Raw genomic sequence first — 12,771 nt, forward strand, 5'->3', positions numbered from 1 at the left:
TATTGAAACGAGTGTAGAATAATTGATCATAAAAATGGTACGATTTATCATGCTGTGTGTCGTATGCGTATAGTGTATGATGAAACAGTATTGACACCATTTGTTATTATTTCACTTCACGAGTTGCGAAGACTCAGAGGCTGAACGCTAATTCGTCTGTACTCTCTTTTTCTTTCCAATTCGTCTCTCATGTTCCCTTAACTGCCGTTCAACGTTACATATAATATTTTGGGGAACCCTAAGAGGAGTTTAGTTCCGTTCGATTCAGCTGTTCAGAACAATTTCTTATAGTAAAATATATAACATTTCATTCGTGCATTAACTCATAGGGATGCATAATGTTATTGGTGTCTATTGCATTTAAAAAGTAGAGACGAGAGAGTGACGAATTGGGTAAGGATGGTGTATTGATTCAAGCATTATTAAATACGATACCCCCAATTTAAGAAAAGCATGTTAATGCGACTAGAAAATCAATTATGAACTCTGAATCAACAACAAGTGTGGTGTGGTAATTGAGAAACGTAACAAAGGCTAGAATGTGGTTGAGTACTTGAGTTGGGTCGGCACAGCACTCAGCACATCCAAACAAAACCCAATTCACGAGGGTACCTATTCTTTTCTGACACCCTTCTTTATACGCATAAAATAAAATATTAAACCCTTTTCCATTCTTTTTATTTTTTCAAATTTGTTATTATTATATGCTGTCAGGTCCTGATTCTTTAGTGTTCTCTGACCACTGCCCAGTGAACAATACGTAATGAAACTATTTTATATTTAATTCTGGTGATTCTATTTATTTAGGATTTTATTTATTGGGTGGGCAAGATAATCTAACCATTTCTGAACTTCTTAAAATTTCCTTCAAGTTAAGAGAAATAATTGTTTATTATTTATTTTTATAAGGTTGGACCAAATATAAATAATTATTTTTCTAAATAAAATGAATCATGTACTGTTAAAAAAAAGGTTCTTTTAAACTGCGTTTGTTTGTAAAGAGAGAGCGCAACATTATTGTTTTTAGGTGTTGATATATTAATATTGTTATATATTTTAAATTAAATCTACTGTATTGCTTTTTTACTCTCTTAACTTTATTATAAACATGCTCATGAACTTTATCTGGACTAATGTATTACGTATTGGAATGTACTTTTCTATTTAATATATATTTTATAAAATAGGAAGATAAATATTTTAAAAAATTATATGGAGATATAGTAAAGCTTTTTAAATGCAATTTCCTAATTTCTAAATTTTTATTTTTATAAATCCTCTTACAAATAATTTTAATAAATAATGCTTATATTTTAAAGATTATATATATATATATATATAATACATAATATATTTGTTTCATTTATTTATTCGTAGTAAAAATAATTTTATTTTTAAAATCTATTTATGTAGAAGTTTAAAATTATATTGATTATTTTTATTAATATCATTTTTAATATAATTTTTTTAACATTTACTAATTATATATTAAGAAACTAATGAATGATAACTTTTTATTAAAAAATTAATATTATCAATGCATTAAATTTTATAATATAATGTGATTTGTAATTTTTAAAAATATACATATTTTTTTTTGTTTTGATACACGTTGAAATTTTGAGAAAATATTTTTAAAAATATCAACATCAACTTTTAAGATTAAATTTTAGCAACTAATTATTGTAAAATTTTATTGAAAATTTATTTATTAGACCTTTAAACTTTAATCTAATAAAGGCACTATTTTTAATAACAAAAATATTACTTTTAAATGGTTAAATTAATAAAATTTAAATATTTATACTAATTTAAATGCTTAAAACATCAATTAAGAAATTAAAATTAAAAATTGTCCTAAAAGCATTAAGCATTGGTTGTAACTCATTAAATTAATTTGTAGAAATATTTTTTAAACTTCATACTAAAGTTGAGTTGTTTCATTTTATGACTTCCCATGCCCCTTTGCTTGGATCACTAAGACAAACAATAGAATTTGTTTTGGAAATTTAAAAATCACACTCATTCAACCTAAAACTAGAAGAATGGACTTAAAGCACTATACATAAATATACAATTCTTATTTCTGTAATCGTTTTTTAAAAGATATTTTTGTTATTTTTTAATTTCCAGACGTATTTATCTAAATGCACAAACAGCAATCCTCTGTTTGCATATAAAAAAACAAACATTTAAACGAACATTTTTCTTTTTCTTTTTTAAATTTATATTTAATTATTTTCCTCTTATATTTTACTCTATCAAACGAACATTTAAATAATAAATGTGAATTTGAGTTGCATTGCTTTCGTGTTTAAAATAATCATAAATAAACGTTTACGATTTTTTCAGAAGATCAAAACAAAACATATTTCTAATCATAATACATCAAACTTCATCCTTGTGACTTTACATATGTATGCAAACATTGCATTTTGAATCCACGAATCAGCCTATCTCAAGTGCATGTTAAAAATATATGTTAAAAATCATAAAAATACATATTTAACTAAAAATTATAATTAATAACTTTAAAATAAATTTAAATTGTGAGCTGAGGATAAGCCAATTTGATGGACCACTTTACATCATATGTTATGGGTAATTCTTGTTCTTTATTATAATTATTGCATAGACAATGCTTAACGAACCAGTTTATCACGACAAAACAAGTATTACCATAATAGTACAAAAGATTCTGAAATAGATGAAAAAAGATTTCACAAAGATCCCATTATTCATCATCATGCACAAAACAGACCTCAGATTCCCGTGACACTTTAATCTGCGCAAAAATAAAAGCCCCCCAACTTCTGAGTTTGCATCACGTATACCCCCACATCATCCTCTACCTACTGCACTTCTCTCTCTTCCCCTAGGAACTAGCAAGTGTGTTTTCCCAGCTATAGTAATCTGTCATACAAAACCTGTGCTACACTCTATCACCTATACCCCTCTTTATCTAGTAATAAGAGTACAGTAGAACACTTGTGGTTGGATAAATCAAGCGGAAAGGGTTGTTCAAGAGAGATCAATGCCAAGTTCTGCATCGTTTTTAAGACAGTTAAGTGCAAAGGAGGCTTGGAAATCAACATCAAATCGGTGGAGTGGGAAAAGCAGATATATTAGTGGCGGGTGTGAAGCAAGTCTGAATCAAATGGAAGGGTTTAACATGTATGGGAATGGAGAGTGTGGGATGACGGGGAGGAAGAGGGTGATGGTTGTGGTTGATGGCACTTCACATTCCAAGCATGCAATGATGTGGGCACTAACCCATGTAGCTAATAAGGGTGATTTGTTGACCCTGCTCCATGTTGTGCCGCCTCATAAGGGTTCTGAATCTTCTTGTTCCACCTATCTTGTCAACTATCTTGGGTCCCTTTGCAGAGATTGCAAGCCAGGGGTAAGTTGGTTGCGTTTGTAGCAAGGATAGTTATATGTTACTCTTCCCTTTCATTTGTTGAGATCAAGTAGAGATAACCATTGCTATGTTATTTTCTTCAGTTTCCTTTCACGCCTTTAGAGAGGCAAAGGGTAGTCATTGAGCTTGGTAGATCTTGTTTCAAGTAGTTCTGTGAATTTTCAATGATGTTAAAAAATTGTTAGATAGGAGGTCTCCTCTTTTTTTTTTTTCTTGTTGAAAAATAATTCTTTTGCCTTCAATTCTTCTCCAGCTTTCTTTTTTCATTTTTCTTTTTTAGATGGCGAAGGGTCTTAGCTTCTTGCATTATTCCCTTCTTTAAATTTCACTTTGCAGAGAAAAATCATGAGAAGTACTCAGATGCTTCAGCTTTTCATTTCACATTTCTTCCTTTGTTGTATCCTCCCCTGTTGAAAAAGGAGTTACTGATAGTGTCATGGTCTGACATTAGGTGGAAGTGGAAGCGCTCGTAATCCAAGGACCTAAAGTGGCCACAGTTATGAGCCAAGTAAAGAAGCTGGAGGTCTCTGTCCTGGTACTGGGCCAAAAGAAGCCTTCTTCTCTCTTAAGCTGGTGAGAGTCTTGTCATCCAACACCTTCAATTTGCAAGCTTTGATATCAAATTTTAAAATTTCTCGTGTCTCAGGTATAGTTTTTAAACAATTCACTGTTTGTAATTCAATGAATTAATTTTTATTTTTTGCAGTCTTTGTGGAGGCAGCAGCACTAGTACAGATGAGTTTGTGGAGTATTGCATCAATAACGCTGAGTGCTTGACAATAGGAGTAAGGAAAAGAAGCCAGGGCACGAATGGCTACCTCATCAGCACTAGGTGGCAGAAGAATTTCTGGCTTTTGGCTTAGATATAGTTTAGTTGCTGCTAGTTAAGATCTTAGAAGGGATAAAGGGGAAAGGGGGGAAATTAATCATGATATTGTGACCATCTATAATCTGTATCACCCTGTAACTAGTTCTAACTATATCGTACTGATGATATGAGAGTCATCACTTAAGACCATGTAATCTGACTGATAAAAAATAATCAAATTGTCCATGCTTGTGAACAATTTTATTTTTGTTGTGAGGATCTTCAGTTACTGAGCCAGTATAATGAGCATTAATTCGAGCACCTTTTAGTGGTAATTGTACCATAGTAATATAAATAACCTATTTCAATTTTACGTTAAAATCTATCTATATTTGCATTGATTGTCACATGCAGTCGAATCACTAACGGACAATTCCACACACTGTTCGAGTTGAACTAGAAACGGCAATTTCGGCCATGAACGTTAATCCGTCGAAATTACCAATAGATATGTTCGTCCATTTCGTTTCCCTTACACAAATAACAATAAATTAACAATAATAATCGTCCGTCTGTTTATAGTGCATACAATGAAACGGAGAAAAAAAGCAAAATGGAGAGAACTAGGATCTAGAAAAAGAAAATGACAAAGGTGGAGAGTTCAAGAAAAAAAAGAAAAAAACTTGTATTAAAAATTTTGGTTACTCTATCAGAATAAATAACCAACGTGACTTCAATCTTTCTGTACCTATTGCTATTACTGCCCTCCAAAAGGCATAAACATCATAGTAGCTAAATCAATTAGACCTTATCTTCTAATTTATCATTTACAAGAGGAAGCAACTCCATCTTACTCCGAGGGGTCCTGGGTGTCCGAGGAGTTCCTGGGACTGGTGGCTGTTGAGAAAGCATGTGCCTGACATAACCATAGAATGTACATCCCACGAGAGTCACGGCACACCCAACAGCATTTAAATATGAAATTGGGTTCCTAAATATCAGCCAAGAAACAAGGACAGCAACTGCAACCTGCACAGAAAACATGATTCTGCTTAATTTGAAAAGTGAAAAATAATTCTGGTTAGAGATATCATAGTTCGGTTCCACCATTAACACAACCCGTTTCACTACCCTAACATCAATAATCCATTAACACAATCCACCATGCACTTAATGACTAACATGCAAGTAGAAGAACGAAGATTTAATTAAATTCAGTGAAACTAGGGGAGCATATGGTAAAGCAAAATGAAACGAAAAATGCAAGAGGCAGGAAAGGCATCTCTTGTTGGAAAGAGTGATAACATGCCTGCATCTTCTTTGGGTTTTAAATAGAAGAAACAGACAGTTTCCCAAATACATGAATTGAACCAATTAACTACAACCATGATGCTTGGAAGATACCAATAGATCTCACCTTCATATTTCCGGCAACGTTAAACGTTACAGCAGTGGTGGAGTGAATCACGTAAAAAATGGAGAAGTTAAGACAGAAAGCCAACACCCCAGAGCTAAAAATAATTATGAGAGCCGACCAAGGATATGGATGGGTATTTAGCCATTCAAGAATTCCATCACCTTCAAGTAACATGGCAGGAAGCGCCAAGATCATTGTTGCAAAAGGTGCCATGTAATAAACTGTGTTTATGCTGAAGATACATGAAAAGAAGAATTAGCTTGGGTACTGCAGAAAAGTCATGGCAAAGCAATTCAGAGAAACCAAGATACAAACTGTAATACTGTAACAAAGTATAGAATAACATCATTGACAAAAAAACGGAAGTGTCTAGGTAGCAATTCCTGTTGGTGGGCTTTAATTGGTAGGTCATCTATATGTAAATCATAAGCCCTTACAGAGGCTTGAGGCACACCCGTAGCAAGTTTACACCCAACAGTAACATCAAGATAGAAATGTATTATTTTCACCAACCATGATTTTATAAGATAATCTACTTAATTTATGTCATTATGGTTACAATGAAGATGCATATGCAACTGTGTCATATCAGCACTACAAAGGCACTCTTCAAATTTTGTATTATTTTATAACAAATATTGATTATTAATAATTACAATCACCATATAGAGTACCTTCTGTGGGTTATATATACTTATAACAAAACCACCATTCACAAGCCACATCTCCTTTTTTGGGTGAAATTCAGCAAATCTTAGCTAATATGCATTTGGTTGTAATGCCTAATAGATACGCTCGGCAACATTTACTGGTTTGCTGCAATCAAACTATGCACTACCCAAAGATGTTCTTAGCTCCAATGTAGAATATTTCCTAGCTTTACATTGGAGAAAAAGAAAACGAACTAAAAATAGTCAATGTATGAGTTAACAACCCATTTTCCACAATAAAGATTATGGCAGACATGTAAATAACTGGGAAATCCAGAAAAAGGATACAAAGAACACCAAAATACAAAGTTACTAACAATAAAAGAAATAAAAGCATAAAAACAGTACCTGTCAAATTTGTATCCATGCAGAAGAGATTCTGCAAGAATAGTCTTTGTGGATGTAGCCAAACAACCAAATAAGGCAGCACAAAATCCAAACATATTAAAACTAAGCTCTGTTACAGATGTGAGAAGAATCCCTCCAACAATGGGTATAAGAGAAGCCCAAATACGCCATTCAAAGTATTTCCTCCATACTAGCCATTGCAAAACAACTGCGCCAGTTCACCAAGATCAGATGAAATCATGAAAATATCCTCAAGTTTCAATACACAGTGGGTAGCAAATATGTGGTGGAAATGTTAACACAGAATATGAAACGTTACCGGTGGTGGCAGGTGTGAATGACTTTATTGTCTGCATAAAGGAAACTGGAATGTATCTTAGGCTCACATTTCCCAGAACTATGTTAATACAGAAAACAAATGACATTGGAAAGATTCTTCTCCAGCGATCTTCAGGGTCAACAGTTATCAGTGGTTTGAGCTTCAACACCTTAATTACCACATATCCTCCAATGGCTGAGCAGATAAAGTGGACACATGATACTGATAGAGGAAACTTGAAATCCAATTTCTGAAAAATAAAATTGTGGTTGTTATATAATCCATACAAGTTTACAATATGATATTTTAACGACAAAGGTAAGTACGAAGGAATAGTAAACACAAATATATGGATTGTGGAACAAGTGGTAAAGATAGATAAACCATTTCTTCATTACAGATGGAACACAAACATAGAAGATCTAAACAGTCTAGTGATAACAATCATTTAGGTCCTCATAAAAAGCTTTTTCTACACACAGACGTCATCACGAGATAAAAATTTAAAAAGTACAGTTCTGAGAACCACTAATACAACTTAAGAAAACCGTCAGACCTTTTCTATCCAGCAACAAAAGAATTGAATCTAGTAGATTATTCACACCAGGGTAACGCCCAATCTCCCTTGGAAAAAATTATACACTTCTAGAATCTTTAAAGCCACAATTATTTGTTCACAAATTAATCACACGTACCACCTGTTCGGATCACTTATAATTCATTTTAAAACCACACTAAGTTATGTAGGAAAGTTACATTACAGTTACACGGTTTTCTATATTTTGGTTCAACTTCTTAAATTCATACAACAATCCAAGATTTAAGGGAAAAAAAAAGAATTTTGCAATGATTAGCAAGCACTGGTATTTGCTCAAATTCCAAAATATACAGGAACATCTCGCTTTAAATTAAATTTAGAAACAGCTAACAAACAGAAACAAATCAAAGAAAATTCAGACTGATAGCTAAAGAAATTAAGGGAAACCAACAACGTGCAGAAGTACCGGAAGAGAAGGAAGATCAGTAACAAAACAATAATTCAGAAATGCAACGGGTCAAGCTCGATGAACAGCATAGGAGCACTCTCTTTTTATTAATTTTGAGAGAAGAAACAGATTCGTTGTTAATTTTATAAGTCGTTTTAAACCCAAAATAACTCGATCCAAACACACAATAAGGATTTTGTGTAACAACGAAAATCCTAAAAATCAAAACGCAACGCCAAAAATAGCAATTAATACAAATATCAATCCATAGCGTTTTTCACGTTTAAAACACACTTCGATAACTAGATAATCCAGGTAGCATCACTGTTGTGCATGCTAACGGTGGAATCTAGCAAAATTCCAGAGATCATACAATTGTTCTCGCATCAACATCGTAAATTAGAAAACAATAAGAGAAATAGAGTTAGTTTGGAAATTAAATATATATAAGATTGATTTGCAGAGAAAGAAATGGAACCTGGAAGATCCACTTGTTAACGATGATAACGGTGACGTTAAAGGCCCACCACTGAAGGATGGATAAGAGAGATCTAACGGCGCTCCACTGGAAAACGAAGGTGTCTTCCATGAATCACGGTGTTAAGGAATTGAAGAGAAGAGAAAGAGGGAAAAGAGAAGAGAGGAGGGTTCGTACTCGTAACGGATAATGACGAGTATGAGGCACCTCTTCTCTGCTCTCATGGAATTTGCATCCACACTCTCTTTCTCCTTTTTATGTTACAAATATTTTCGAAACGTTTCTTTTCTACTCTCTCTTTCCCCCCATCACGCCATGGAAATTTTCATGTTTCTTCTTTTGTTTGGTGGGTCCCATGCCATTCGAGTTCCGAGGTTCGGGGTCAATTCGGTCACATTAAGATCGCGGCCTCTCCATAAATTAATATCCTCTGATTTTTCCATTCACCTCTTTTTCAAACCTTCATTTTTGTTTCATACAAAAATTAAAAATGTAATAATTAAGATAAGCGTTTTTTAAAATATTAGTTAATACTAATCAATACAAATATTAAAAATTATTATGTGAGTATATTAATATTTTTAATAAAAATTTTATTTTTTAATATATATTTTAAAGGCATTTCATTTTCATTTGTCTTAATTACATTGAAGCCGTCTCAAACTAAAACATATTTGCCGGAGTATTTGGGGAACGTCACATTTTTAAATTCTTCGTAATGTACGCGTAAGTGGTGGTGCACTGTACTAGTTTCGTTTGTCCATTTTGGATCTTTTATGATATAAAAATATTCAATTAAATTTTTTAAGTATCTTATAAATTTAATATTCTTGCATAATACATAAGATTTTATATTTTTACATTGCCTACAAAAATTATATAAAATAAAACTTTTATTGATCAAACTACTGAATTGTAATTATTTGTTGCTTTAATTTTTTGGATAAAAGATAATAATAATCAATTCTAATATAATTAAATATTTCTTATTTAATATATTTTAAAATGATATGTTTGGTTAATAAAAAAAATATATCAATTAAGTGTTGAAGAATTTGAAAATATATAAAAAGATACGTAATTTTTTTATGCGAGGCACTATCTTTTCACAAGAGATGTTTAAATTAAACTTTTATATATTTTAAAGATTACATGTTTTTTCTTAAAAGATTGAAACATTTTATATTTTAACTTTTATTTTTTATAGTGTAAAAATATGATAGTTACAAAACTAAAAAAATGAAAAAAAACCTGACATGTTAACTTTAATGTTTAATAATTTAATTTTAATATTGCTTTCAAAATATAAGTTAAGAAAGGTAATACAATAAATATTGTGAAATAAAAACTTCCATGAATTTTAATTAAGTATTAAATGAAAATATTTATTTATTATTATGTTAAGATATAAAATATATAAAATATTTTTATTTACTAATAAAAAATAATACAAAATTAGAATTATTCACTTTAATTTGAAAATTTTCAAATGGCCACCTAAGTATCTGATCCAGATCAGATCATGATAGGAGGGGTCTTGAGGATGTGTTAGAGGTTGCATAGGAAGAAGAAAAAAAGGATATTTTTATATTGTATTTTAAATAAATATATATTGAAATTAATATTTTAAAAATATAAAATATTATATTAATATAAATGTGATATATTGGACAAATGTATATATTATTATAAATTTTATTTTTATTTTAATTAAAAAATATATACCCTCGCCAAAATCTCTTTTACAAACATACTCCTAAAGCATTTTAACAAAAGAGACGTTTTTAAATTATCAATGTGATCTCGTTATATTCTCGTCGTAATACAAAAAAATATAATATTTCCTCTTTTCTCCTTTAATATTTTCATAATTTTATTTTTATTTAATAAGTTTAACAATTATCAAATCTCTTGTGATTTGATTTTTTATCAATTGATATTTATTTATTGGCAAATAATAAATAAATTAAACAATCAACATAATAAACGAAAGATAATAACAAAATAAGAAGGATATTTTTTTATAAAAAAAATCTAAAAAAGTCGCAACTATATGTCTAAAAAAAATATTCCAAACAATTTTTATAACACTGAAAAAAATATATTAAAAAAAATAGGGATATAATGAAACCAATAACTAATTTATATGTTGATCCTACAATAGAAAAACTTCTCAAACAATTTTAATAATTATTGAAAAAAAATGTTATGAGATTCAAGCATGTTATAATGAAATGATTAATTCGATATAAGAATAAATCGGAAAAACTATATTTACATAAAAAATAAAATAATACATTTGAAAAAATTAAATCACTAATTTTACCATAAAAATACCACGAGATGGTAAAATTAAAATTTTCAGTAAAATATATTATTGATTCAGTTTATATGATTTGTGGATAACTACACTATAATCAGTGGGTTTTTTAATTTCTTATTACGTATCAATCGCACATTAAAAAAATAAAAAATTCTTTGGTAAAAACAAGTTGATAAAACATATTATATATCTAGTTCATATTGATGTCTCTTAGTTTAGTAGATAGATCAATTTTTAAAACAAAGATAAAAAATTTAAATAATGACGTTTAAGAGGTAAGCACAATATAAAACATGTGAAATGCTCAATATAAATTATAAAATATGTCACGTCACTTAACATAATAAAAATTTAAATTTAATATATACAACTTTTTTTAATACTTATTTTTTAAAAGAATTATACCAATAAATTATGCCAACATATATATTGTAAAAATATATCGACAAGTTACAGTTTAAAATTGCTAAAACATTAATTTCTTAAAACCACAACCTACTAATGTCTAATGTACTTCTTATAAAATAGACGAGAATGTGCCAATACAACCGTAGGTAGAAGTTGCCACCAGACACACCGTCCCCAGTCAATCGTATTGAGACTTGAGAGAGGTCAAAATTGGATGATATAATAAAATTATTTTTATTTTGTAAACTATTACTATTATTTTATTTACAATAAGCGTATAAAATAGTTAACAATTAAGTTTAAAAAATATATATGATCCTAATTAAATATACGAGAGTTTCATTTGGTGGGAAAGGTATATCCGAATGAGTTTTTGTGTCAACTAATATTTTTGGAGACGTTTCTAAGGATAGTGTGTCTAAATCTGGCGAGTGGCCAAATAAGGTATGTGTGTGGGTGCAAAGGCATTTCATGAACAACCCGCCACCAATACAAAATAGGTGAAATATGTATATATACAAAATCAAATAACATGTAATATCATGTACAGTGTAAAATTTTAATAATTCAAATGGCCAAACTATGCAAATAAAGAAGCAAACTTTGAAGCATTTTGCTAGTTGCCACGCCTGCCACTGGATTCAAAGCGTCCCTTTTGGAACGATTCAGAAAGTCTCCGTCAACGGCCGTTCCTCTTGTATTTGACAAAACAGTTACCTCGTGTTTCTATTGCTACTCGTGTTATGTTTTTTTGTTATAAAATTTAAAACAATTCTAATCGATTTAATTTTGAAACATGACATGTGCCACAATGTAAAGATTGAATCACATAATTATCAGAAAAAGGAAAAAAAAAAAAAGACGAAAATGAATACTCGGGGTCTCATTGGCAATACAAGAGGTGAATAAAGTCTTTTTTCTTGTTTGAGTTAAATTATTCATCGTACAAAGTCTATTGCAAGCTCCAAAACTTTACGGCTTTATTAGTATTTTCTCATTTATTTCTAAAAAGGTACATTTGAAGTTAAGTTAAATACGTGAATATATTACAATCAAAAGTATATCTCGGCCATCTTAAAAAACTGAGCAATAAATGGGCTATAGCAACAAGTGTGGCAAAAGTAAAGTGCAGCAATTGAGACTTTACACAGTTTTGGAATTATTCTATCCATGTGATTTGTTTATGCAACCTACGAGATCATTTGCGAATTTTAATATTGGGTATGAAAAATAAAAAATTGTGGGCAAGCATTAATTGTGTGAATCAACAGGGAATTGAACTCATGACTGCAAGGTGCGACGAAACTTGCAACACCATTTTTGAAAAACCAAAGAAAAGAAGAAGAGTTAACACGCCTTAGCTATGCCTAAAACATTGGCCAATACCCAATGGTTTGGCCCACTAGGGGTGGGCTAATTGTTGATAGACCATTGAGTATGGACGAGCTTAAAAATGTCTGCAATAACAACAGCATGGCGTGGAAGGTGGGGAAGAAATTATCTGAGATGAAGTAGAACAGAAAAATGCTGGCCCCAAAAAGTGTAATTAATTG

At 30.6% G+C, this 12,771-nt stretch overlaps 2 protein-coding genes across 2 annotated transcripts; one reads left to right on the forward strand and one right to left on the reverse strand.

Moving 5' to 3' along the window:
* Nucleotides 1-2,597: 2,597 nt before the first annotated feature.
* LOC113867329 lies at nucleotides 2,598-4,284 on the forward strand. The gene is made up of 4 exons (XM_027502589.1): nucleotides 2,598-2,601; nucleotides 3,009-3,403; nucleotides 3,873-3,994; nucleotides 4,128-4,284. Exons 1-4 carry the CDS (start codon nucleotides 2,598-2,600, stop codon nucleotides 4,282-4,284), a joined length of 678 nt encoding a protein of 225 aa, XP_027358390.1.
* Nucleotides 4,285-4,683: 399 nt separating this feature from the next.
* On the reverse strand, nucleotides 4,684-8,854 carry LOC113874105 (UDP-galactose transporter 1). Its single transcript, XM_027512326.1, has 5 exons — nucleotides 8,488-8,854; nucleotides 7,024-7,273; nucleotides 6,705-6,912; nucleotides 5,647-5,878; nucleotides 4,684-5,258 (listed from the first exon to the last, which is right to left on the reverse strand). The coding sequence occupies exons 1-5, from the start codon at nucleotides 8,596-8,598 to the stop codon at nucleotides 5,031-5,033; spliced, it is 1,029 nt and encodes a 342-aa protein (XP_027368127.1). The 5' UTR covers nucleotides 8,599-8,854; the 3' UTR covers nucleotides 4,684-5,030.
* Nucleotides 8,855-12,771: the final 3,917 nt, after the last annotated feature.

This window comes from Abrus precatorius, unplaced genomic scaffold (assembly GCF_003935025.1).
Source record: "Abrus precatorius isolate BTA unplaced genomic scaffold, Abrus_2018 Scaffold10, whole genome shotgun sequence".
Classification (NCBI taxonomy): domain Eukaryota; kingdom Viridiplantae; phylum Streptophyta; class Magnoliopsida; order Fabales; family Fabaceae; genus Abrus; species Abrus precatorius.